At 46.6% G+C, this 26,277-nt stretch overlaps 1 protein-coding gene across 1 annotated transcript in view; it reads right to left on the reverse strand.

Moving 5' to 3' along the window:
• The window catches only part of LOC124620301, a 170,557-nt gene that overhangs the window by 52,938 nt on the left and 91,342 nt on the right, over nt 1-26,277 (reverse strand). Inside the window, exon 6 of the mRNA XM_047146973.1 lies at nt 9,368-9,645. Coding sequence (XP_047002929.1) covers nt 9,368-9,645 — 278 coding nt within the window. The remainder of the gene's footprint in view (nt 1-9,367; nt 9,646-26,277) is intronic.

The raw sequence follows: 26,277 nt of genomic DNA on the forward strand, positions 1-26,277 counted from the left end.
CCCCCTACCTTTGTACACATTGGGCCCAAGTTTTAACTGTCAGCCACTTCATGACGGAACGTCAATTTTTTAAATCGTTTACGTTCTCGCTTGGGTTTGCCGTCTGAGTTATCGACCGTTTAAGCAAATGACGCGCGGGCTGTCGACCACGTTTTACTTTTTATCTGTCAAAGCAATTTAATTTTTAGTTTTTAGTTTCTGACCTCCGTTTCTGTATGGCGTCTTTAGTAGCCCTTTCTCCACGACACTGTTTTTAGCTGCTTGGGAATGACGTTTAGTCGTTTTTTAATTCCTCTCTGTTTTCGTAATCTATAGTTTTGACGCGGGCGCATATGGCCGCAATTGTTTTTGCGCCCTAAGGCAAAACAAAATAATGTGCCCGCGTCAGTCAAACGCCTGCGCGCGCTGTGCCTCGGACGCCGTCAGAACTGGGCAGACTTAAATGCGTTCTCCGTAGAAGTAGGCCGTGAACTCGCGAGGACCGTACACCGACGTGGGTCGCTTAGCTTTCACGGAAGTAACTTTGTGTGCCGCCTGCAATGTCGACGAAACCGTGTGGCAAGTGACGAGATTAATTCTCTACTTTTAAGGCGAGCAATTAACTTTCGGTGATTGTCAGTCAGGGTGATATACCATTTTACTTGGAACTTGCCGTAGAGATCGCCTCTGAAATATTCACAGTGCTGTCTCGGAAAGGGATATTATTATTATTAATTACTATTATTGTTAGAGATGTTATTATATTTCGTGCGTGTGAAATTTTAAAAAATATATCAATCAGCTGGAGTTTTGAGCTTTTATAGTCGTAGTTCCTGATCCCGCTGACTAAATATCAAGTATGTACATTTTTCTTGAGTGAGCACAAAGAGTAATGTGGACTTGCAGGCTGGAAGTTATGGCCACTACATTCTCCATCGCTTTCTGGCTAACCGCAAATATAATTTTCGGGCTCCTCTGTACGACTAAGGTAGATGGAAAGCACGCACAGACAATTTAAGTGTCTTTTCGTAACGACATATCGAAGTAAGGACCGTTTGATAATTTACACGCCGCCCCACAGGCGGGCTGCTGGATTTGTTCCCGGTCTGTTCGAACAACATGCAAGTGGTACGGAGATTATTCGGGAACTGAAATAGGAATCCCTGCAAGGAAGGCGAATTTCTTTTCGAAGAACACTATTAGTAAAGTTTAGAGAAACGGTACATGAAGTTGACTGCCTAACCATTCTATTGCCGCGAGCATACAACGAAGTGCCACAGAAACTGATACAGGCAGCGTATTCTAATACGGAGTTATGTAAACAGGAGGAATACGGCGCTGCGGTCGGCAACGGCTGTGTAAGACAACAAGTGTCTGGTGTAGTTGTTAGATCGATTACTGCTTCTACAGTGACACGTTATCGAGATTTAAGTGAGTTGGAACGTGGTGTTATAGTCGGAGCACGAGCGATGGGACACAATATCTTCGAGGTAGCTACAAAGTGGCGATTTTCCCGCACAGTAATTTCCCGATTGTACCATGAATATCAGGAATCCGCTACAATATCAAATCTCCGACATCGCTGCAGCCGGAAAAAGATCCTGCAAGAACCGGACCCACGACGACTGAAGAGAGTCGTTCAACGTGACAGAAGTGCAACGCTTCTGGAATTTGCAGCTGATTTCAATGCCGGATCATCAACAAGTGTCAGCGTCCGAACCATTCAACAAAACATCATCGATATGGACTTTCGGAGCCGAAGGGCCACTCGTGTACCCTTGATGACTGCACGACACAAAGCTTTATGCCTTGTCTGCGCCCGTCAATACCGACATTGGACTGGAAACGTGTTGCCTGGTCGGACGAGTCCCGTTTCAAATTGTTTCGAGAGGATGGACGTGAATCCACGGACCGTGCATGTCAGCAGGGAACTGTTCAAGCCGGTGGAGGCTCTGTAATGGTGTGGTGAGTGTGCAGTTGAAGTGATATGGGACCCCTGACACGTCTAGATGCGACTCTGACAGGTGACATCTACGTAAGCATTCTGCCCGATCACCTACATCCATTCATGTCCATTGTGCATTCCGACCATCTTGGGCAATTCCAGCAGGACGATGCAACATCGCGCAAGTCCAGAATTGCTACAGAGTGGCTCCACCAACACTCTTCTGGGTTTTAGCCACTTCCGCTGGCACCCAAACTCGGCAGAGGCGAACATTATTGGGCATATGTGGGATGCCTTGCAACGTGCTGTGTCAGAAGATATGTCCCCTCGTACTCTTTAGGTTTTGTGGACAGCCCTGCACGATTCATGGCGTGAATTCTCTCTAGGAATACTTCAGACATTAGTCGACACCATGTCTTGTTGTGGCAGTACTGCGTGCTCGCGGGATCGCTACACGATACTAGGCACGTGTACAAGTTTATTTGGCTATTAGGTATACATTTCGCGTAAGAACCGCGAAGATAAGATAGGAGGAATTAGGACTCATACGGAGACGTGTCGACAGGCGTTTTTCCATCGATGTATTAGCTAGTGGAAAAGGAATGGAAATGAGTAGCAGTGGTAGAGGGTAGACTCCGCCAAAGGAGTGTAGATGTACCGGGTGATATATAAATTTGAAAACTGAATAAACCACGGAATAATGTAGATAGAGACGTAAAAATTGACACACATGCTTAGAATGACATGGGGTTTTATTAGAACAAAAAAAGCAAAGTTCACAAAATGTCCGACTGATGGAGCTGGACAGCAAAACGTCAGTGACTCCGCATGGCAATCGTGTATAAAAGGAGCTGAAATGAGAGAGAGAGAATCAGATGCGCCAGCAGTCACAGTATGTTGACGTTACCCGAAAAGGCGCTTTTAGTGAAGCTGTATCATCAGGGTCCGCAGGGGGCTCCCGTCTTGGGAGTATGTGGGTGGCAACCACACGGGCCCTTAGCTAAGCCTGGCATTACTTCCACTTACTTGTGTCAGGCTTCTCCTGTTTCCTTTCCTATCCGGCCCCCCTCGGCCAACTCTTGGTTTCTTCGACCCCAACGGTATTAGGTTTCCGAGGCCCAAGGGTGTCTTTCACTTTCCTCTCTAGTATCTATTATCTACCCTCCGACCCAACGGCGAAGCGAGCGGAAGAAGAATCTTATATCCCAGGTTCTCAAAGATCGTGGAGGCGGAAGAGGTCATGCCAGACGAACTGGCTGTAAAGGCGCCGCTCAGCCATCATTGAGCTCGCGGCAGTTCGTTGCAGTTCTGGTACCTGAAGCCACATGTCACATACATATGTGCCGTGATGAATTGTTCCAGAATCATAGTGTGTGGGTCACTTCCTCGCAAGCTGTAATCCACCTTAAAGAAATTCACGCAAATGGCAATTTCTCCTGTCATTTTCTCTAAAGACCAATGGCGATGGGATAAGGACGATGGTAGCAGGCTCCGAGTGAGGCTGGAAGCTACTAGTCTGGACCTGCACACTGGCGGCAGGTGTGTGATGGTCGCCTTCCTGAGAACCCGTGTGACTACTCGGGAATCCGGTCCTGCATCTGCGACTGAGCAGGCCTATTTAGGATGACCGCTGCCCACCCTGAATGGGGAAGGCCCTAGAAAATGTGGGCTAAACATCGGAAGTCACACTTGAACCGGGCTGGGAATCCGCACCCAGTAGGTCACTCCTTATACTGCGGACGTAAACAAAAGAAGAATGAAATGATTATGACAATAGGGACATGGAATGTCAGGACCCTCCTGGACGTGAACAATTACAGACCAGAGAGAAGACCCGCTCTTATCACCCAAGAACTAGCCCGTCTAGATATAGACATAGCTGCCTTGAGTGAGACAAGACTCTCAGGTGAGGGACACATCAGTGAGGTACGTTCAGGGTACACCATCTTCTGGAAGGGAAAGGATGCAGGAGAACCACGCATCCATGGTGCAGGATTTGCCGTAAAAACGAAAATAGTGAAAGATCTTCGACTTACACCTGTCTCAATTAATTAAAGACTGATGACTCTTAGAGTACCCATTGGTTCAGACAGATTCATCACCTTCGTCTCTGCATATGCTGCTACTTTAGACAGTGATGAAGACACAAAGAATCAGTTCTACCACCAACTGAACAGTACTCTCTCTAAAATACCCATTCAAGATAAATTAATTTTACTTGGTGATTTCAATGCCAGAGTGGGAAGGGACAACCGTTTTTGGAGAGATGTCATGGGTAAACAAGGGGTGGGAAACTGCAATGCAAATGGGTTGCTACTTCTTGGTCTATGTGCTGAGCACGAGCTTTTCATCTCCAATACCCAATTCCGTTTGCGTAACCGCTATAAGACCACATGGATGCACCCACGCTCTAAACATTGGCATCTTATAGACTACGTTATTACGCGACAGCGTGACAAGAAAGACATTCTCATCACAAAAGCAGCACTAAACATCGATGAGTGCTGGACGGACCATAGACTTTTAGTCAGCCGTTTGAGAGTACCAAAGTATCGCAAGCCACGATCCCACTTTTCAAACCCACCACGCAGAAAATTCAACATAAGCAACCTGAACAACAAAAATGTTCGCTCACACTTCCAAGACATACTGTCCGAACAACTTAACAAAGCTCCAGCAACCACAGATGACGTCGAACAAGAATGGACCACATTAAAGAACATCATCAAAGAAACTGCTGAGAATGTTGTTGGTTGTAGTGCACGGAAAAGAAGTGACTGGTTTGATGACAACCACGGAGAAATCCAAGCCATCATCAATGCAAAGCGGGATGCTTACCTATCCCTTGCTCAAGATCCATCCTGCGCAGAAAAGAAAGCACACTTTCTAGAACTCAAGCAGAAATGTCAAAGTGAAATACGAGTAATCAAGAACAAATGGTGGCAACAGAAAGCCACAGAACTCCAAAATCTTTCTGATGCAAGGAACCTGCACACTTTCTAGAACTCAAGCAGAAATGTCAAAGTGAAATACGAGTAATCAAGAACAAATGGTGGCAACAGAAAGCCACAGAACTCCAAAATCTTTCTGATGCAAGGAACCTGCGTGGCTTTTACGCTGGTATTAAAGAGCTGTATGGACCTATCCGCTCATCATCAGGAGCACTTAAAGCTGCTGACAACTCCACCATTCTTACTGAAAGTCAGGACATCTTAAATCGTTGGAAAGAGCACTTCAGCTCACTGTTAAACAGCCCTTCTACTGCCGCTGGAGATTTTCTCAAAAATGTCCCACAGCACCCTCCAAAACCCTGGCTGGCTGATCCTCCAACTTTTCAAGAATTTTGCAATGCACTCAAGAGTGTGAAACCTGCGAAGGCTCCTGGACCTGACAGCATCCCGATGGAGCTTATTGAGGGTGGCGGCTTGCCTCTAAAAACTAGACTCTTCTCACTTATTATATTAATGTGGGAAACCCGCAAGGTACCAGCTGACTTGAAGAACTCCACAATTGTCACCATCTTCAAAAAGGGCGACAGAAGCGTCTGTGGTAACTACCGGGGAATATCTCTACTCTCTGTCACTGGAAAAATTTTTGCAAGAATCCTTTTAAATCGCCTCCAGACACTTTCAGAGACTATACTACCTGAGTCTCAATACGGGTTTCGACCTTCAAGAGGGACAATTGACATGATCTTCTGTGCACGACAACTACAGGAGAAGTGCAGAGAACAGCAAAAGCCTTTACTACTTGTTTTCTACGATCTAGAAAAGGCCTTTGATACAGTTCCCAGAGAAGCCATGTGGATGGTCTTAAAACGCTTCGGCTGCCCTGAACATTTTGTTGACCTGATTGAAGCTCTCCACGTTGATATGACTGGACAGGTCCTCTGCCAGAATGAAATGACTGGTGAATTCCCAATAACAAGTGGGCTTAAACAAGGATGCGTTCTTGCACCTACATTATTTGCATTGTACCTGCCAGCTATGCTTTACGAGACAACCGTAAACAATGCAGGAATAGAACTAAAGTACAGGTTTGATGGAGGATTATTCAACCAGTCCAGACTCCATTCAAAAAGGTTCACCAGTACCACTCGTGTGACAGAGCTGCAGTATGCTGATGACAATGCCTCTCCAGCTCATTCACCTGCAGAGTTGCAGCTGTCAGTTGATTCCTTCAGCAGGGCGTACGAACGATTTGGTCTCTCCATCAATATTTCAAAGACAAAGGTGATGGCGCAGCCAACTCCTGGCTCCTCCGTTCCTGACTTCAGCATATCCATCTATGATACACTCCTGGAACAAGTGGACCATTTCCTCTACCTGGGAAGCATACTGTCATCCAACTGCTCATCTGGAAAAGAAGTGGAGAATAGAGTACGTGCTGCACATGTAGCATTTGGTCGTCTTACAAAGCGTGTCTTCCTGAATAAAGACCTAACACTGTACACCAAACTGATGGTGTACAAAGCTGTAGTCATTTCCACCCTGCTATATGGTTGCGAAACCTGGACGTTGTATCGCTGCGATCTGAAGAAACTAGAACGCTTCAACCAACAGAAGCTAAGATATATCATGAACCTGAAATGGGATGACTTCATATCCAACACGGCTGTTCTAGAGAAAGCAAAAATGCATAGCATGGAAGCTCTTATCATTGGGCATCAACTCAGATGGGTCGGACATGTCCAGCGGATGAAAAATGACAGACTTCCACGCCAAATGCTGTACAGCGAAGTGAACACAGGTAAAAGGCCACGAGGTGCCCCTCTCAAACGTTATAAGGATCAGTACAAGAAAAATCTGAAAAACTTGAACATCGATCCGAGTAACTGGTCCACAATAGCAGAAGACCGAAGTCGCTGGCGCTCAGTTACCTCAAATGCTCTTCAAAACTTTGAGCTGGAACGTCGAAGAACGGAGAATGACAAACGCCAGAGACGTAAACTCCTCCAGGCTCAGCCACGTCCTCCACCTTCCATCAGCTGTAATGTCTGTGGCCGCCTGTTCCACGCTAGGATTGGATTGCTAAGCCATCAACGACACTTCCACGCCTGAACCGTGACAAAGGAAATCTCAGGAGAGAAATGAAAACTCGGATACGAGTATCAGCCGACGACGACGACGATCATCAGAATGGCGAATGTGCTAGTTCAGCGTTACGATCCTATCCCCATAGGAAGGGGATTCGAATGGGTGAAGGTCCGTTGACAAATGCAGCTGTGGCGAGAATGATTTCGAAGTTCGAAGCCACGGGTTGTTTAGAGGATAGACCCCGTAGTGGCCGACCGAGCACGAGGCGTAATGCTGCTGAGACAGTTCAGGAAGAAATGGAGACTGTAGCGGATTCGTCTACGCACGGGGAAGTCAGGGCTCATGCAGTCGCACGTCGCACCGGTATTCCATACACTACTGTTTGGTTGGCACGTAGGCGTACCCTCCGATGCTATCCGTACAAAATCCATCGGCATCATGAACTGTTACGTAGCGATTTAGTGAAGCGGAGGGCATTTGCGGTGTGGGCGTTTCAAAAGATGGCGGAAGATGACGATTGGTTGAGTAGCGTGTTGTGGACCGACGAAGCTCATTTCACGCTCCGAGGGTCTGTCAACGACCACAACTGCAGAATTTGGGCTACCGAAAATCCTAGAACTGTCGTGGAAACTCCATTGCACGACGACAAAGTCACGGTATGGGTTGTATTTAGCACATCTACGGTTATCGGGCCTTCTTTCTTCGAGGAAATGCGTGATTTTGGTTTTCTAACTGCTATCGTGACGGGTGAGAGGTACGCCGATACGTTACAGAATCGCATCGTCCACAACCTAGCTGATAAACACCTGCTGGAACGTACGACGTTTATGCAGGATGGCGCTCCACCCCATATTGCTAGATGCGTGAAAGATCTCTTGCGCGCGTCGTTTGGTGATGATCGTGTGCTCAGCCGCCACTTTCGTCATGCTTGGCCTCCCAGGTCCTCAGACCTCAGTCCGTGCGATTATTGGCTTTGGGGTGTACCTGAAGTCGCAAGTGTATCGTGATCGACCGACATCTCTAGGGATGCTGAAAGACAACATCCGACGCCAATGCCTCACCATAACTCCGGACACGCTTTACAGTGCTGTTCACGACATTATTCCTCGACTACAGCTATTGTTGAGGAATGATGGTGGACATATTGAGCATTTCCTGTAAAGAACATCATCTTTGCTTTGTCTTGCTTTGTTACGCTAATTATTGCTATTCCGATCTTTCAAATTATGAAGGTGGCAGGGGTAAAATATAGGGAGTGAAAGGCTATTTACAATTTGTAGAGAAACCAAATGGCAGTTATAAGAGTTGAGGGGCATGAAAGGGAAGCAGTGGTTGGGAAGGGAGTGAGACAAGCTTGTAGCCTCTCCCCGATGTTATTCAATCTGTATATTGAGCAAGCAGTAAAGGAAACAAAAGAAAAATTCGGAGTAGGTATTAAAATCCATGGAGAAGAAATAAAACCTTTGAGGTTCGCCGATGACATTGTAATTCTGTCAGAGACAGCAAAAGACTTGGAAGAGCAGTTGAACGGAATGGGCAATGTCTCGAAAGGAGGATATAAGATGAACATCAACAAAAGCAAAACGAGGATAATGGAATGTAGTCGAATTAAGTCGGGTGATGCTGAGGGAATTAGATTAGGAAGTGAGACACTTAAAGTAGTAAAGGAGTTTTGCTATTTGGGGAGCAACATAACTGATGATGGTCGAAGTAGAGAGGATATAAAATGTACACTGGCAATGGCAAGGAAAGCGTTTCTGAAGAGGAGAAATTTGTTAACATCGAGTATAGATTTAAGTGTCAGGAAGTCGTTTCTGAAAGAATTTGTATGGAGTGTAGCCATGTACGGAAGTGAAACATGGGTGATAAATAGTTTAGACAAGAAGAGAATGGAAGCTTTCGAAATGTGGTGGTATAGAAGAATGCCGAAGATTAGATGGGTAGATCGCATAACTAATGAGGAGGTGTTGTATAGGATTGGGGAGAAGACACGTTTGTGGCACAACTTGACTAGAAGAAGGGATCGGTTGGTAGGACATGTTCTGAGGCATCAAAGGATCACCAATTTAGTATTGGAGGGCAGCGTGGAGGGTAAAAATCGTAGAGGGAGACCAAGAGATGAATACACCAAGCAGATTCAGAAGGATGTAGGTTGCAGTAGGTACTGGGATATGAAGTAGCTTGCACAGCAAAGAGTAGCATGGAGAGCTGCATCAAACCAGTCTCAGGACTGAAGACCACAAAAACAACAACTGATCAGATGAAGCGCCATCTGTCGGACATTTTTTTAACCTTTGTATTTTTTTGGTTCTAATAAAAGCCCATGTCATTCCAAGTGTGTGTGTCAATTTGTACCCCTCTATCTACATTATTCTGTGGTTTATTCATTTTTCAAATTTATACTGACTTTGTGATGACCCGGTAGAACGTGTAACGTGTGGCCCGCGCTGTGCAGAGAAGTGCCGGTGTGCCGCCGCCGCCGCCGCCGCCGCCGCCGCTCACCTGTCTTGTCGAGGCAGAAGGGCTGCAGGCGGCCGCCGTTGACGCAGACGGAGACGTGCGCCATGCGCGGCGTCGCCAGCTCGCCGTAGTGGCCGGCGTTGGTGTGCAGCGTCTGCACGTGGCCGGCGTCGCCCTGCGCCAGCCGCAGCGCCGCCCTCACCAGCGGCCGCGCCGGGTCCAGGCCTGTGGCACGCACAGTGATCTCTGAACGCGGCACACTAGTGGCTCCCACTCTACTCCACAACCTAGCTCGCTACCGCCGCCTGTTCTAACGCGCCAGTCAGGTTTAGAACAACTTTTAACTGTGTTAGTAAGTACGGAAAGCAACCCGCCAGGTTAGGGGAGAGCGCTAACGCGCTGCTTCCTGGACTCGGGTAGGCGCGCCGGCCCCGGATCGAATCCGCCCGGCGGCTTAACGACGGAGGCCGGTCTTCTGGCCTGGATGTGGTTTTTAGGCGGTTTTCCACATCCCACTAGGTGAATACCGGGCTGGTCCCCACGTCCCGCCTCAGTTACACGGCTCGGAGACATCTGAACACATTCGCACTATTCCATGGATTACACTAGACGCAGACAGTTGGTCTCGCGTCCTTCGGCCGTCGTAATTTAATATATTATTATTATTATTACTGATTGTTGCCGACTTACATGGTGGGCCTTAATAAAAATTATATTTCATTCAATTTTGATTTACGATTAAATGCTTTCGTGAAGTTCTCCTTTTTAACAATATTAATCTTAAATTATTTGTTACGTTAATGAATGTTAGACTGGCTGAATCTTAAAACATGAGCATATAAGTTGAACAATGGAATAAACTTTTCATATTAATTTCCTCGGCTAGTCCACTTTAAAGCAAAAAATCTTTAGGTATTAACTACAACTGCGGCCCACACACGCGCGAGAGTATTTTTTCTTACCTCCGTTAACCATTGTATTGTAGTCAGAGTCCTGGCTCTGGCTCTCGGCTATGGTACTGAAAATATTATGTTAATAGCGGGCGAGTTTTTCGCTTCCGCTAATTTTTTATAAGTTAATATCGCCACGTAATGGCGTCGTTGGCTGCATCGGCTGCTGCGATTGTGGAACTGTAAATTACTCGAATGCAGGTTAATTCAAAGGAAGGCGGACATGAAATCGGGATCACCTGTTAAAAATTAAAAGTGAACAATGATATTAAAACAATATATTATCTGCTTAATTCATACAATTATGCTTACATTTGCCAGCACACGCAAGATGTCCGTCTACACACAACCAAGACAAGAGAAGAAGTGAAGACGACTGAAAAATTAACAAAAGAGCGTATCTTGTCGTCTGTTTAGATCATTTTGTTATATTTCTTTGCCCTCGAAACTTACAAAGAGAAATGATAAAAATTCATAATATTCAATTTTTAAAAGTCTCTTCTTTATAAATACCGTTTTCTAAGTCTTTTCGTAATATAGCACTGGGGACGCTATATTGGGGTACACTATTTCCGTTCTCTGGGGTACAGGGTGGTGGCAGGAAGGGCAGCTGGCCACCTCTTAAATTAACCTTGCCAAATCCAACTCACCACGCCGACCCTGCGTCATTGCGGGAAAAAGGCACAAGCAAAAGAAACAGAGAAAGAAACACAGTATGTACGGGAAGCGCCCCGAATAAATAAAAATACCCTCTTATACACTGAAAAGCCTAAACATTACGACCACCTACTTGGTAGCTTCTTTGTACGTCCTTGGAAGCAAATACATGACTGATTCTGCTTTATCAGTGATTCCACACTTTGTTGCTAGCTTTCTCGAGGAATGTGGCATTAGTTGTCTACGCACAGGTCATGTACACTGAAGAGTCAAAGAAACTGGTACACGTGCCTAATATCGTGTAGGGTCCCCACAAGCACGCAGAAGTGCCGCAACACGACACGGCATGGACTCGACTAATGTCTGAAGTAGTGCTGCAAGGATCCTGAAGGACTGTCCATAAATCCGTAAGCGTACGAGGGGATGGAGGTCTCTTCTGAACAGGACGTTCCAAGGCATCCCACATACGCTCAACAATCTTCGTCTATGGGGAGTTTCGTGGCCAGCGGAATTGTTTAAACTCAGAACAATGTTCCCGGAGCCACTCTGTAGCAATTCTGGACATGTGGGGTGTCGCATTGTTCTTCTGGAATTGCCGAAGTCCATCGGAATGCACAATAGACGCGAATGGATGCAGTTGATCAGACGGGATTCTTACATACGGGTCACCTGTCAGAGTCGTATCTCGACATATCAAGGGTGCCGCATCACTCCAGCTGCGCCACACCATCGCAGAGACTTCACCAGACTGAACAGTGTCCTTCTGACAAGCAGGGCTCATGGATTCATGACTTTGTCTCCATACCCGTACGGTCCATCCGCTCGATACAATTTGAAACGAGACTCGCCCGACCACGCAACATGTTTCCAGTCATCAACAATCCAATGTCCGTGTTCATAGGCCCAGGCGAGGCGTAAAGCTGTGTGTCGTGCAGTCATCAAGGGTACACGAGTGGGCCTTCGGCTGTGTTGCCCCAAATCGATGATGTTTCGTTGAATGGTTCGCTAGCTGACACTTCTTGATGGCCCAGCATTCCAATTTTCAGCAATTAGCGGAACGGTTGCACTGCCGTCACGTTGAACGATTCTCTTCAGTCGTCGTTGGTCCCACTCTTGCAGGATGTTTTTCCAGCCGCAGTGACATCGGAGATTTGATGTTTTACCGGACTTCTGATATTCTCGGTACACCCGTGAAATGGTCGCACGGGAAAATCGCCACTTCATCGCTATCTCGGAGACGCTGTGTCCCACTGCTCCTGCTTCGACTATAACGCGACGTTCAAACTCACTTAAATCTTGATAATCTGGCATTACAGCAGCAGTAACCCATCTAATAACTGTCTCACGCACGTGTTTACATCTCTCTGTATTTGAATACGGATCACTACACCTGTTTCTTTGGCGCTTCAATGTAATTGTGAACAACGGGCCGCTGATTTACGTACGCGGTGGGTTCCATAGGATTTACATCGGGCGAATTTGGTAGCCGAGACATCGACGTGAGTGCACTATCATGCTCCTCAAACAACTGCAGTACAGTTCTGACTCAGAGACGGACACAATTACACTGCTTAAAGAAGACATCAGCATCGGGGAAGACATCAAGCATGACGGAATGCAGCTGGTTCGCAGCTATCAGCGTGTCTTCGATGACTATCACAGGTCCCGTGTTAGCACAGGAGAATGTCTCCCACCAGACTGCATCAGTGCCGCTGTACACACTCCGAGCCGCCGTTCACCTCGATGACCGCCTTTGTGGAGACGACCGTCGACCTAGTGTACTAAAAATGTGGTTCACCCAAAGGGGCTACATGTTTCCATTGATCGACGGTCGAACCCCGATGGTCTCGTGCCCACTGCAATCGTACCTGAGACTGTCGTTTTGTCTTCATGTGGACACGTACGGGTGGTCTGCTGCGGAGCTCCGTGTTCAACAATTTACGGTGAAGCGTTGTGCTCCGAAACACTTGTGCGTGGACCAGCACAGCGCTCTTTCGGTAGAGTTGCCACAGATCACCATAAATCCTATTTTACAGAGCAGACAAGCGTCCGAACCCAACGCTTTGTTGCCTCCAACATGCACTATGTGATCAAAAGTATCCGGACACCTCTCTAAAAATGACTTACAAGTTCGTGACCCCCTCCATCGGTAATCCTGGAATTCAATGCGGTGTTGACCCACCCTTAGCCTTGATGACAGCTTCCACTCTCGCAGGCATACTTTCAATCAGGTGCTGGAAGGTTTCTTGGGGAATGGCAGCCCATTCGTCACGCAGTGCTGCACTCAGGAGAGTTATCGATGTCGGTCGGTGAGGCCTGGCACGAAGTCGGCGTTCCAAAACATCCCAAACGTGTTCTGTAGGATTCAGGTCAGGACTTTGTGCAGGCCAGTCCATTACAGGGATGTTATTGTCGTGTAACCACTCCGCCACACGCCTTGCATTATGAACAGGTGGTCGATCGTGTTGAAGGATGCAATCGCCATCACCGAATACCTCTTCAACAATGGGTAGCAAGGAGGTGCTTAAAATGTCAATGTAGGCCTAGGCTCCGATAGTGCCACGCATAATAACAAGGGTTGCAAGCCCCCTCCATGAGAAACATAACCACACCATAACACCACCGGCTCCGAATTTTACTGTTGGCACTACACACGCTGGCAGATGACGTTCACCGGGCATTCACCACACCGTGCCATCGGATCGCCACATTGTGTACCGTGATTCGTCACTCCACACAACGTTTCTCCACTGTTCAATCGTCCAATGTTTACGGTCCTTACACCAAGCGAGGGGTCGTTTGGCATTTACCGGCGTGATGTGTGGCTTATGAGCAGCCGCTCGACTATGAAATCCAATTTATCTCACCTCCTGCCTAACTGTCATAGTACTTGCAGTGGATCCTGATGCAGTTCGGAATTCCTGTGTGATGGTCTAGATAGATGTCTGCCTATTACACATTACGACCCTCTTCAATTGTCAGCGGTCTCTCTCAGTCAATAGGTGAGGTCAGCCTGTACGCTTTTGTGCTGTACGTGTCCCATCACGTTTCCACTTCACTATCACAACAGAAACAGTGGACCTATGGATGTTTAGGAGTGTGGAAATCTCTCGTACAGACGTATGACACAAGTGACACCCAATCACCTGACCACGTTTGAAGTCCGTGAGTTCCGCGGAGGACCCCATTCTGCTCTCTCACTATGTCTAATGACTGTGGTCGCTGATATGGAGTACTTGTCAGTTGGTGGCAGCACAATGCACCTAATATATAAAAAAGTATGTTGTTTGGGTTGTCCATATACTTTTGATCACATAGCGCGTAGGAACACAAAGATAAGTTAGGGCTCATGCGGAGGCATATAGATAGTCGTTTTTCCCTCATTCGGTTTGCAAATGGAACAGAAGTGGAAATTAGTAGCAGGGGCATGGGGTATCCTCCACCACGCGCCGTAAGGTGGATTGCGGACCATCAATGTAGATGTTCTGCGAAGGGTCGTGGACGTTACACACCCATGCACAGGGATGGCAAGTGTGAAGTATTCACCAGTGTAGGGGAAGTATAATTCCCAAGAGATGCAAATTGTTACCCTCAAATACTACACACTGTGTTCCTGAAGATAACATTTCCTAGGAAAAAAAATTGACAGTATCAACAGACGCAGTGGATTTCAGTACGTCCGCGCTCGCTATCCCTGACAGAAGTGGAGGCATCGTGCTTTTTCTTCTCCGCTGGCCGCAGGCTCTGAAGTGCATGAAGTAAACAGTGTCTGACGAAGTGGCAAACGGGAAAGAATTCAGTGTTATTAAACTTGAAATTATGGAGTATTTGGATGCCATTGGATTTTTATTTCAATTAATAGAAGCCAAGAAATCAAGAAAAAGGTTCTGAGAGCCATTCTATCGTTAATAATCACAAGATTCCCGGTCATTAATCATTAGTTCCCCATATCCACAAATCAACATGAGATCGCACACGTATGTTTTTTTCCGATGCAAATTTGACAATTAATTCAGTTTTTACACCAAGTTGCATTTCACACGCTAGTCCCCATATCGCCACCTTGAAAAAGCCAATCTTCGCACAAGTACGTCATCCGAGGTAATTTTCAACAAACTATTTGCGTCTTTATGTGAGATCAGATTTTATACACGGGTTTATGCCCTCTCGGAACCCACTTGTGATTGTTCCATCTTTTCCATCGATAAGCACTGACAGCAACTAAAATTTGTAGTTAGCATTCCCTTATGAAACTATGATTACCGAGTTCTCAGTTCAAATAACGTCATCAGCACGGTTGGAACTGTATCTTAATATTCAAACAGTAAATAGAAATTATAAAAGATTCCCTTCTTGACGCCCAGTGGGGTAGGCGAATCCCCATTTTCACTCTGCTCCAGTAGGATAACGCTCTTGTTCCTCCGGTTGTTCTGACGCTGTGTGACCATCTGGCGCGGCCTTCGATGAGTCTACCTCGTGATCCTACCTACTTGCTAGCCTCCCGTAGCAGAATCTTCCTGCAATGAGCGTTAAAATATAGCAACAAAAATGTAATAAACATCGGTAGGTATGTGGCATAAACGCCACACCATGAATCAATGTAGTGAAGCGATCTGATTGCAAAATGTGTAGAATATTAGCTAGACAGGGGACACTTTAGTAGGGGGAACGATTTCCAAGGCGTGTACCAAAAGACAATTGAATTTATGTGAATCTGAGTAGGCATAAGAAACATTTCACTTTGAGTGAAAACGTGTAAAGCAACGTGGTTCGTAACTCGGTGCAGTACAGTGTGCAGCTAGAGACAGACTGTTAAGATAGCTTGCACATAACAAGCAAAAAGTATTCACTCTTCCCCTGAAATGATCAACTGTAACTCTGCCATCTCCATCTGCTGGATCACAACCTTCTGTTCTGAAAGGCAATGCATTGAAACGCGACAGGTAATGCTTACCGTAATTGGTCAAGAGCTTGAACCCGTTTATAGAAACAATTTTACAAAGAAGAAATTATCTTTGCTGATGGCAATGTCTTTCCTACGTAGTATATCGTTACACTAACAGCAGAATGTAACTCCTTGTAAATCTGTCTTAATGTAAAAGTGATGGCAAGCAAATTCAATTAATATCGAAAATGTTTCAGTAAAACGGCATGCAGTTACTAACAAAATGTAGTTAAGCCACCATTACACTCATAACATTAACGCTCGCAGCACGTGGAACAACAGGTTACAACTCATGAAAACTTGAAACAAGAGAAAGCCTAGATGTATTAGATATGTCTAACAACACCGAAAAAAGCCCACTGGCTGGGAGTGCGACGAATTTAAATGGTCTACTGTTTGGATGGATTGATAGCAAACCGATTTCGTACCGTGCGTCGAATACTATTCTCTGCAAATGGCACGAGGTAACATCACAGCTATGAAACACTCAGTATAACTCCACACCTTATACCATCTCGCACCTTACCAAAATCGTAGCGGCCCATACAGGATGTAGTGCAAGCAGCAGACAAGAGGCTAGCCCCCCACTATTGTGTGATTCAAACACTACCCACACAGTTCACCAACAGGTGCGGGCTTGATTGGTTCGTTCACCCGGAACTCTAACAAGTCTTCGCCACGTTATTACAGAATGTATCTTGCAGTGAATCTGCGAGTTAAAACTACGCGAAATAAATTAGTAGTGAAAGCTACGAACTTGACAAACAACTTTCACTGTGAGCTAACACTCGTCTCGGAGTGAGGCAGTTCGAGTCCTGGTTATGGAAGAAATTTTCACCGTCAGCACTTGCCCGACCACAGGAAGAGAGGCGATGACGTAATGTTTCCGACCTCCAGGCTCTGCGACAATGTGCCGCATTAAATTCCAAAACTCTCCACAGTGAATCACGGAGGACGGGCATGTCACAGATTTTCTAAGATTCGTATGTCACATGGGGACATTAAACCCAGAGGCCGACATGGTGCTATTCGTGACGAACTGAATCTGTACCGGCGCTAGGTTTCTACCTCTCCCCTCCCTCATCGTCATGTCACAACACTATACACACATTTGTTACAAGCACCCACACTCAACAATACACTTAAGGCTCAACTGTCGTACATGAAGGTCAGTTGAGCACTAGTTTTGTGCGTGACATAGCGATGTTGTTACGCGTGACAACACGCATGTGCAAAAAGTAACAGACTAGGACACAGACAACACATATCTTTACTTTATGCTATTTGTTTATTTTATGGAAGAGGGGTTGTGAAGACAGATTGCTCTCTTTCGCCAGCCGTGGTGGCCGAGCGGTTGTAGGCGCTACAGTCTGGAACCGAGCGACCGCTACGGTCGCAGGTTCGAATCCTGCCTCGGGCATAGATGTGTGTCGTGTCCTTAGGATACTTAGGTTTAAGTAGTTCTAAGTTCTAGGGGACTGATGACCTAAGAAGTTAAGTCCCATAGTGCTCAGAGCTATTTGAACCTTTTTTTTCCCTCTCTTTCGTTGCCTAACGTGTAAGTAAGATTCAGTCGTGACAGTTTAATTGTGACTTGGAGATATCGACGAATATTAATACGAAATGATATTGACACAATTATCTGTAGCCAAAGGTTTCGGCCCATGTGCTAATCATCCAAATTAATCCACCTGTCCATCCATCCTCGGTTAGGTTAGTGTCAAAGGTGACTGTGTCTTGCCAAAGTCAACGAATCATATGGCACGTGAACAACCATAATTACTGTTGTGGTACTTGTTTTAAGCATCTTGGACGTTGATGAGAACCTTATTTCCGTTATTTTTATGGCACCATGGAGGAAGTCAGACTGGTGGCATTGACAGGTTCAGTTTTTCCACATACCACGAACACAGGAACCATGGTGTGCACACGAAGAAAACCCTTTCTAGTCCGACATCTGGATCAACCCCACCCAACAGCTCCATACGACTTCTCTCTGTTTCTCTCTCTGCCTTTCTTGCACACTTTGATACGCAAGACTCCAGAAGGTTTACGATTTTACGAAGGGAATCACACGCAGACCTTTGCCTAAACGTCACCACCCACAGCTCTGTACGACTCTCCACACCGCTGCACAGACCTACACCCCTTCCCCCCCCCCCCCCCCCCCTCCCCGAAAAGGTTAAACCTCGCTGCCGCTCATCAGCACCCGAACGAAACCTCTCGCAAGAGCAAAACGTGCCTTGCAAACAAGCGGGAAGAAGACGCAGGAAGAAGACAATAGGTATTATAATTATTCAGTAAACTAAAAAGACACAAAGCTGTGGACGTAATGGGTTGTGTCTAGGAACGACTGTGACTGCTCAAGCCTGGAGCGCGCAGTATTGGCCGTCAGTGAGGCGGCAAGTGCACTGGGAAAATCAAACGCTGCGCTTTGCGGTTCAGTGAGGGGCACACACGCTGACTAGCTAGAACATGACGACCACGTACCTAACAGCCGGATTCCATCTTTGGCACGGATAACAGTGCCAATGGGTTGTGGCATGGAAGCAATGAGACCTTAGTAAGTCGCTGGAGGAAGTTGGCACCACATCTGCACACACAAGTCATCTACTTTCCACAAATTCTAAGGAGGTGGACGATGAGCTCTGATGCTACGCTCAATCACATCCCAGATGACTTCGATCGAGTGCAGATCTCGCGAGATGGGAGCCGGCATATCAACTGAAATAGGCCACTGTGTTCCTCGAACCATTCCATCAGACTCCTGGCCTTGTAGCACACACACACACACACACACACACACACACACACACACACACACACAACACATATCCACAGAAAACCTGTATTTACAGCCCACTCCTCTACCCTTTACACTCAGCTGAAGAGTCACTGTTGCAACGCTGCAGGTGGAACAGAGAAGTGCAAAATCGTCCACAAATAAGGAGCATTATACAGAGCTCCTTGCCGCACATGTGATACTGTTTATCGTTGTGGCAAAGAGCATAACACTTAAAACACTTTCCTAAAGAATATCCTGCTCAAAATGATGTGATAGCACGTCAACAACTAGGGACAGAAAAAAGCGCTTATAGGAAAGACCTATGGGGAGGTTGTCCGAAAGCCCCGTTAGTGGAGCTGCTCTAAAATACTGGGTCTCCAAGCACTGCTGTGCGCTTTACTGATGTCAAAGAATATACCGATACCGCGATGTTTACGAAGGAAGGCCTGCTGAATAGCCGCCTCTAGTAGGGTAACGTTGTCGAAAATGGATCGAAATCTCCGGAATCCACACTGAGAACGGCTGTAGGGTTGCCTGGTCTCTAACAACCAGACGAGACGACGGTTAACCATTGGCTCCAGGGTCTTTGCTACAGAGCTCGTTTGGAAGACGCTCCACTAAGTACAGGGACATCATCGGTCCGTCCCTGGCTTGAGGAGAGCTATCAAAATTGCATCTTCCCACGAGCTGGGAAACTGGTCTGTATCCCACATTAAATTTGACACTGCTTGCAAACGTCGAAACTTACTGTACTGGATTTGGTCGTGACCGTGTGCAATATCACGAACCTCAGATAGAGCCGAAGCCACCTCCCACATGGAGGAAGCGCAGCTGTAAGACTCAGAATTGTTGGATGTGAAGTACAACTTGCCCCTCTCTACAGTCGCATGGTAGCGGCGAAATGCCGGACCTCAGCTGGCATCGTCAGTAATCTTTGCAAAAAGCTCTGCCATCGTCTGGGCGGTGTCTCTGGGCACTGCTTGGAGACGCCCCTCTTTCAGTAATGCTGCTATTAGCGAACAGCTGCATTGATCGGAAATCCTTCTGATAGTTTCCCAGACTTGGTCGAGTCCAGGAATGTTAAACATCACCTTTTCTTGTTCTTCTTAATTACGTGTCAAACTTTGACTCTCGTGATTCGAAAGGGTGCAAGGTTTTCTGCTATTGGGTGGCATTTAAAACGTCATAAAGCCACTCGCCCGACCGAAATTGGTGAGCAGCACTCGTAGGTCCATTTAAATTGCGTTCTAAGATGATGTGAGGACACTGGGATGGATGAGTCAGCGGCATGGTGGATCAATAGTATGATGTGGTCCACCAATTCCTGGACACTGCCTCAGTGTTCAAACACAGCCAGATGGCTGAACAGTATCCAGCTGGCTCTGCTCACCATCTATTTCGGCGGTTTCCTTACTAATAATGCTTCGTTTGGTAGGACGATCCACTGTGTGAAATAGTCACTAGATTGAAGATCATCAGTGACTTCCCACTGAGCAGAGCCTCCGAGGGCGCAGAAAGAAAGGACGATTGCTGAGGGCAGTCCAGCAGCAAATGAGAAACGAGTGGGATTGCTTTGTTGAGGATGGATAGCTCCTGAGACGTCATGAGACTCTCCAAGACTCGACGGCTAGGGCAAGCTGAGTTCAAGAAACATAATACGAGGGTGAGTCAAACGAAAACCTTAAATATTTTCTTAAAAATATTATTTATTGTGCAGAAATGGTATAAAGCTGTAATACTTTTCAACATAATCTTCCCCACGCTCAATGCAAGTCCTCCAGCGCTTACAAAGTGCATAAATTCCTTTAGGAAAAAATTCTTTTGGTAGTCCGCGCAACCACTCATGCACCGCGTGGCGTACCTCTTCATCAGAACGGAACTTCTTTCCTCCCATTGTGTCTTTGAGTGGTCCGAACATATGGAAATTACTTGGGGCAAGGCCTGGTGAGTATGGTGGATGAGGAAGACACTCAAAATGCAGGTCTGTGATTGTTGCAAGGGCAGCGTGGGGCCTTGCATGTCACGTTGCAAAAGGACACTTGCTGACTGCAATCCACGTCGCTTTGATTTGATTGCAATCCGCAGATGATTTTTTTAGGAGATCTGTGTAGGATGCACTGGTGACAGTGGTCCCTCTAGACATGTAATGCTCCAAAATGGCGCCCTTTTCGTCCCAAAAGAGAGTCAGTATAACCTTCCCTGCTGATGGTTCTGTTCGAAACTTCTTCGGCTTTGGTGATGAGGAATGGCGCCATTCCTTGCTCGCTCTCTTCGTTTCCGGTTGGTGGGAGTTAACCCAGGTTTCGTCCCCAGTAACGATTCTTGCAAGGAAGCCATCACCTTCTCGTTCAAAGCGCCGAAGAAGTTCTTCACGAGCATCAACACGTCGTTCTCTCATATCAGGAGTCAGCTGCCGTGGCACCCATCTTGCAGACACTCTGTGAAACTGGAGCACATCAAGCACAATATGGTGTGCTGACCCATGACTAATCTGTAAACATGGTGCAAAGTTATTCATTGTAACTCGGAAGTTTTCCTTCACTATGGCTTCAACTGCTGCAATGTTCTGTGGAATCACAACTCGTTATGCCTAACCTGGACGAGGAGCATCTTCCACTGAAGTCACACCATTTGCGAACTTCCTACTCCATTCGTAGACTTGCTGCTGTGACAAACACGCATCACCGTACTGAACCTTCATTCGTCGATGAATTTCAATAGGTTTCACACCTTCACTACGCAAAAACCGAATAACAGAACGCTGTTCTTCCGTGGTGCAAGTCGCAAGTGCGGAGGCCATCTTTACAGTGATACTGCGACGGTAGATGTGCATCTGCACTATGCTGCCACCTACAGGCCTTTCTGCGTGCTGTTTGTAGCACTCTTACCAACTTACAGGATAACGACCAGAAATTTCGATTTGTTATTACAAATTTAAGGTTTTCATTTGACTCACCCTCTTACATCATGGGCATTAGGAGAAATGGATTGGTGGGTTGTCTTATAAGGCCAGTGAGAGCCTCAGAGTCTATCGCATCCTGTGGATGTGAACACAGTGAACAGAGGGTGATCTTTTCACGCACATGAACTTCAACAGCTACTGCTTCTAGATCAGTAACCAAGGAGAGAGAGGTGGTGTGCGTGGCCCTTTCATCAGTCACGTCACACTTGCGGGAGACAGCATGGGTCAACAGCACAGGGGTGTCAGTGGCTTTAAAATGAGTTTGTAAACACAAAAACAGGGGATGTGCCTTTGTTAGGAGTGTCAGCTCCTCTACAAGAACTGTGAACCCATTTATATTCCCCTGTTGTGTGGGAGCCATTTATCATGGGGGTTGGAGTTTCACCCTGTGTCTCTGCCAGGGTGGGGAGCCCGGAAAGGGTGGAGGTGCAGTTTTGTGGTGAGATGGTTGCTGCAGGCGACTTCACATTTCATTGACTTCAAAGGACAGTCACAAGAACCATCAGATTGAACGACGACGACATGGAGTGACTGTTTGCTACCTGTTTTTGCCTGCAGTTTCTGCTTCCCGTTTTCTTTATTGGGTTGGGAATGCTAGGTGGAAACTACCGGAGTAGCGGTAGAGGCATTACTGGACTGTTTACTAGACTCTGCCTTTGGAGGTACCAGGAGCTCCGCAATGACGGCAGTCGTGACTTTTTTATGACGCTGAAAGGACGGGTGGAGGGGGTGGGGGCGCTACGAGTTATAAAATAACTGCAGTTTTGCAAGTGCACTGGCAAACGCACATAATAGTGCTCACAATGGACACCTCCGTTTATGTAGATGCATTCGGCTGTTGGAAGAGGTTTTTTAAGAGCTCTGACGAAAGATGTATTGAATGTGGGAGGCTGCATGGCCATAGAGATGTTTTTGGACACGTCACATGGGATGCACTTTGTTCTTTTAAGGTCCTGTATCTTTCTTTCCTCTTTCTACTCCAGACAAGGCCTCCAGAGCAATTTCGGAGAAGATGAACAAATGACACCTGCACAGGCGGTCTTACCGTGGCTTCTTCCTTGCATTCGAGAGTGGTGTGCCGAAACCGATGGCATTTAAAACAGCACATTGGGTTGGGAACATGGCCGGACGCTTATGCCAAGAAAACCTGGGAGTAAGGATGAAGGAGTCAGATTTTACCAGGTCCTCACCCACCCGTTTCATGACGTTTTGCATTCCGACAGTACCTTCTTGATTGCACTTTGTCAATTATGCTTTCGAAACCCACACATGACACAACACCTTTACCGTAGTTCATGATGTTGTGGACTCCGTTTCGATAGCATATTTCCCGAGGAATTTATCTTTGCAGAGGTTCGTCACTTGCTGGAAACTAGAAGTTTCAACCAAGAGCGTTCCATTTCGCAAACGCTTGGCTGATTTTAAAGTGCCAACAGTGCCCTCTAAACCTTTTTGAATGCAAAAGGGCGAAACTTTCTCAAAGCTGCCCTGTTTCCTCTTATCTATTGAAAACACATTGTGACTAGCAGCACGCATTCTTTCACTAGAAACAAAAGTCTCTTAATTATTTTCTCAGTCAGGATGACTGGCTACAAGAGCCCTCTTTCTACATTTGATGCTGATATTCACTAGCAGTTCATCCATTCCGCTGGGAGTTGAGTTTAAGGTCGAGCGTTGCCCATCGGTGCTGTGAGCAGGTCGGGAAATGAGCTCCATCCAAACAGTGTAGTGCTTCGAGAATTTCCGCGTAGATTCTAGAACCACTCGTCCTTCTACCGTCTCGAACACACGATATTTTAAGTACAAGTGGGAGTGTGGAAGCGTACCTACCACGCCACCTGTTTCTCTGTGCAGGTTGGAAGTTTGTTATGTAAGCGTGACGGTCGAACGACGCCGACAATGGGTTTGCCGCGAGCGCAACAGAAGCCGTGATGAAAGAACAAGGAGTAATTATGTAGTATTCTTTGCTGTTTTATTGACTGTGATTATTGTTAAAGAAAAATGAACAACAGGATCTAGACTTCTAAGTACTTTATGTGTTCGGCTTGCTAGCAGCAAGACATGTTCATAAATTATGTGGTTGTTAAAACAATTTTATTGTAGATTTTATAGAGCCTAACGCGAGACGAATCGGTTGACTTGTAAACATTGGAATATTAACACGAGAAATGGTGAATATGTTATTTGTGGAAGTTGAAATATACCAAGACCCAACGAAAAGTATTCTTCGAGTACTAAATTATTTCAATAGTAGAGAGAGAGTCTTATAAATTCCTGTAACCAGCAGTATTCTTCGGAGAAGAAGGTTTTGGAGATCGACGGAGCCGGCAAGCCAGAGAAGAAGATCGGCTGTGCAGATCAAGTAAGTGAACTGATGTGTGGATTTTGCAATCCAACTTCACACCGCTTCGGGTCTTCTAAAGCAGGGGTCTTCAAACTTTTTAGTCCGCGGGCCACATTGACTCCTCCACGAAGTCATAAGGGCCAAGATCTACCTAGTGGGATTAAAGCACCCTAGCACTCCACGATCACCGTAATGTAAGGCTAAAGGAAAGATGAAATCGCAAAAATCTAAGGTTGTGGGAATAACTAGCACTGAAACGAAGTACGATTTTTATTTAATTACATAATTTTGATTGGTGGACGTACCTTACCGAAATTCTGGCGTATTTTACTCTGGCGAATTTCACCGACAAAAAAGTATGTCACTGCGCATTCTTCACGAAAGTGTCCTGCAAAGTTAACGAAATCTCCAAATCATTGTTAGCAACGCTATTACTGCAAGACGTAACAGAGGTAGAGTATGTCAACGCATTGTTATTTCAAGCGGCGCAACAATAAGTTTAGTTATGTAGTCTTGTAGCGAGTAGCAGAGCCAATGTCTCGGTGTATTGGGCGTGATAGGCCGCGAAACTCAATTGTTGGCAGTATATGTACCACCTCAGATATTTGGCGGGCCGGATACCGGGGGTGTCCGGCCAGCTAACGCGGGCCGGTTTGCCGGACCTCGCGGGCCGTAGTTTGGAGACCCCTGGTCTAAAGCATTTGAACAGAGCCCCATTTTCCTGGGTAAACCCTATAGAACTAAGGTGCGGCAGCTCCCTCAGAAGTTGCCCACTAACGACTGGCGCACCACACCTTGAGAATGAGGGATTTTTCATAGAGGTTCTGACCATCCTCGCAATCCGGGTGAGTATGTCAAAATCCCTGTTCCATGTGACACACAACGTTCCACTGGTCTGCCGTTCGGCAGCCGCTAAAGCGTGCTCAGAGCTCACAGTTGCAGGGAATTGAAGCACTGAACCGGTCCCCAGCTCAGGAACCCTGGGGTCGCCAAGCCCGTGTGCCTGGCAAAGGAATGCTGAGCTGCCTGATGTGCTCACCATTCAGCACAACCAGAGGGGCACGTGTGTGGCTCGTCGGGTGCCAGGGACACAGCGAGCTGCTGTGATGCTGACGTTGTCGAAGGCGCAAAACTGACAGATGGGTTTTTAGTCTGAGGACAATGATTAAATCATAAATAATTCCATTTCCGGGGAAAATTGTGTGAAATACAGCCAGCTTGCTATTGGTGAAAATGGAAAAAAATTCTAATTTTGGAGTGGAAGATCAGAAAATACTTGAGCTGCATTAATTCAAAATAATGAGACAGCCTATCAAAGTCACTTCTCCCTCCACTGGGGAAAAACAACCTCTGACCCAGAAAAATTCGAGATTCCCGCCTAACGGTGTCCCAGGCTCTCCGCTCGACACGGGGACCACCAGCCGCTGAGCTACGCCGCGGACAGCAACACGCAGCGCTCACAACACAACGCGGCCCGCGACGTGAGGCGTTCGGTAACGCAAGCGGCGGCGCCGTCAGTGAAGGAGCGTGGCCCGTATCTGGCGACCCGCATCGGCCGTTCGTCTAACTTCCTGCCGCCTACCACAGCGGTCGTCGCACTGCGTTTCTCAGCCGTATTATGTAATGACAACCACCGATGCGACAAAACTCATGGGATTCCACCTAACAGAGTGTCGGACCGCTTTTCCCCCAATCTAGTGCAGCAAATCGACCCGGCATGGCGTTAGAAGTCCCCTGCAGAAATATTGAGCCATGCTGCCTCTACGTTGTTGTCGTTTCAGTCCAGAGACTGGTTTGATGCAGCTCTCGGTGCTACTCTTTGCTGTGCAAGCTACTTCATCTCCCAGTACCTACTGCAACCTACATCCTTCTGAATCTGCTTAGTGTATTCATCTCTTGGTCTCCCTCTACGATTTTTACCCTCCACACTGCCCTCCAATACTTAATTGGTGATCCTTGATGCCTCAGAACATGTCCTACCAACCGATCCCTTCTTCTAGACAAGTTGTGTCACAAACTTGTCTTCTCCCCAACCCTATTCAATACCTCCTCATTAGTTACGTGATCTACCCACCTAATCTTCAACGTTCTTCTGTATCACCACATTTCGAAAGCTTCTATTCTCTTCTTGTCCAAACTATTTATCGTCCATGTTTCACTTCCATACATGGCTACACTCCATACAAATACTTTCAGAAACGACTTCCTGACACT

The sequence above is a fragment of the Schistocerca americana genome, chromosome 6 (assembly GCF_021461395.2).
Source record: "Schistocerca americana isolate TAMUIC-IGC-003095 chromosome 6, iqSchAmer2.1, whole genome shotgun sequence".
Taxonomy (NCBI): domain Eukaryota; kingdom Metazoa; phylum Arthropoda; class Insecta; order Orthoptera; family Acrididae; genus Schistocerca; species Schistocerca americana.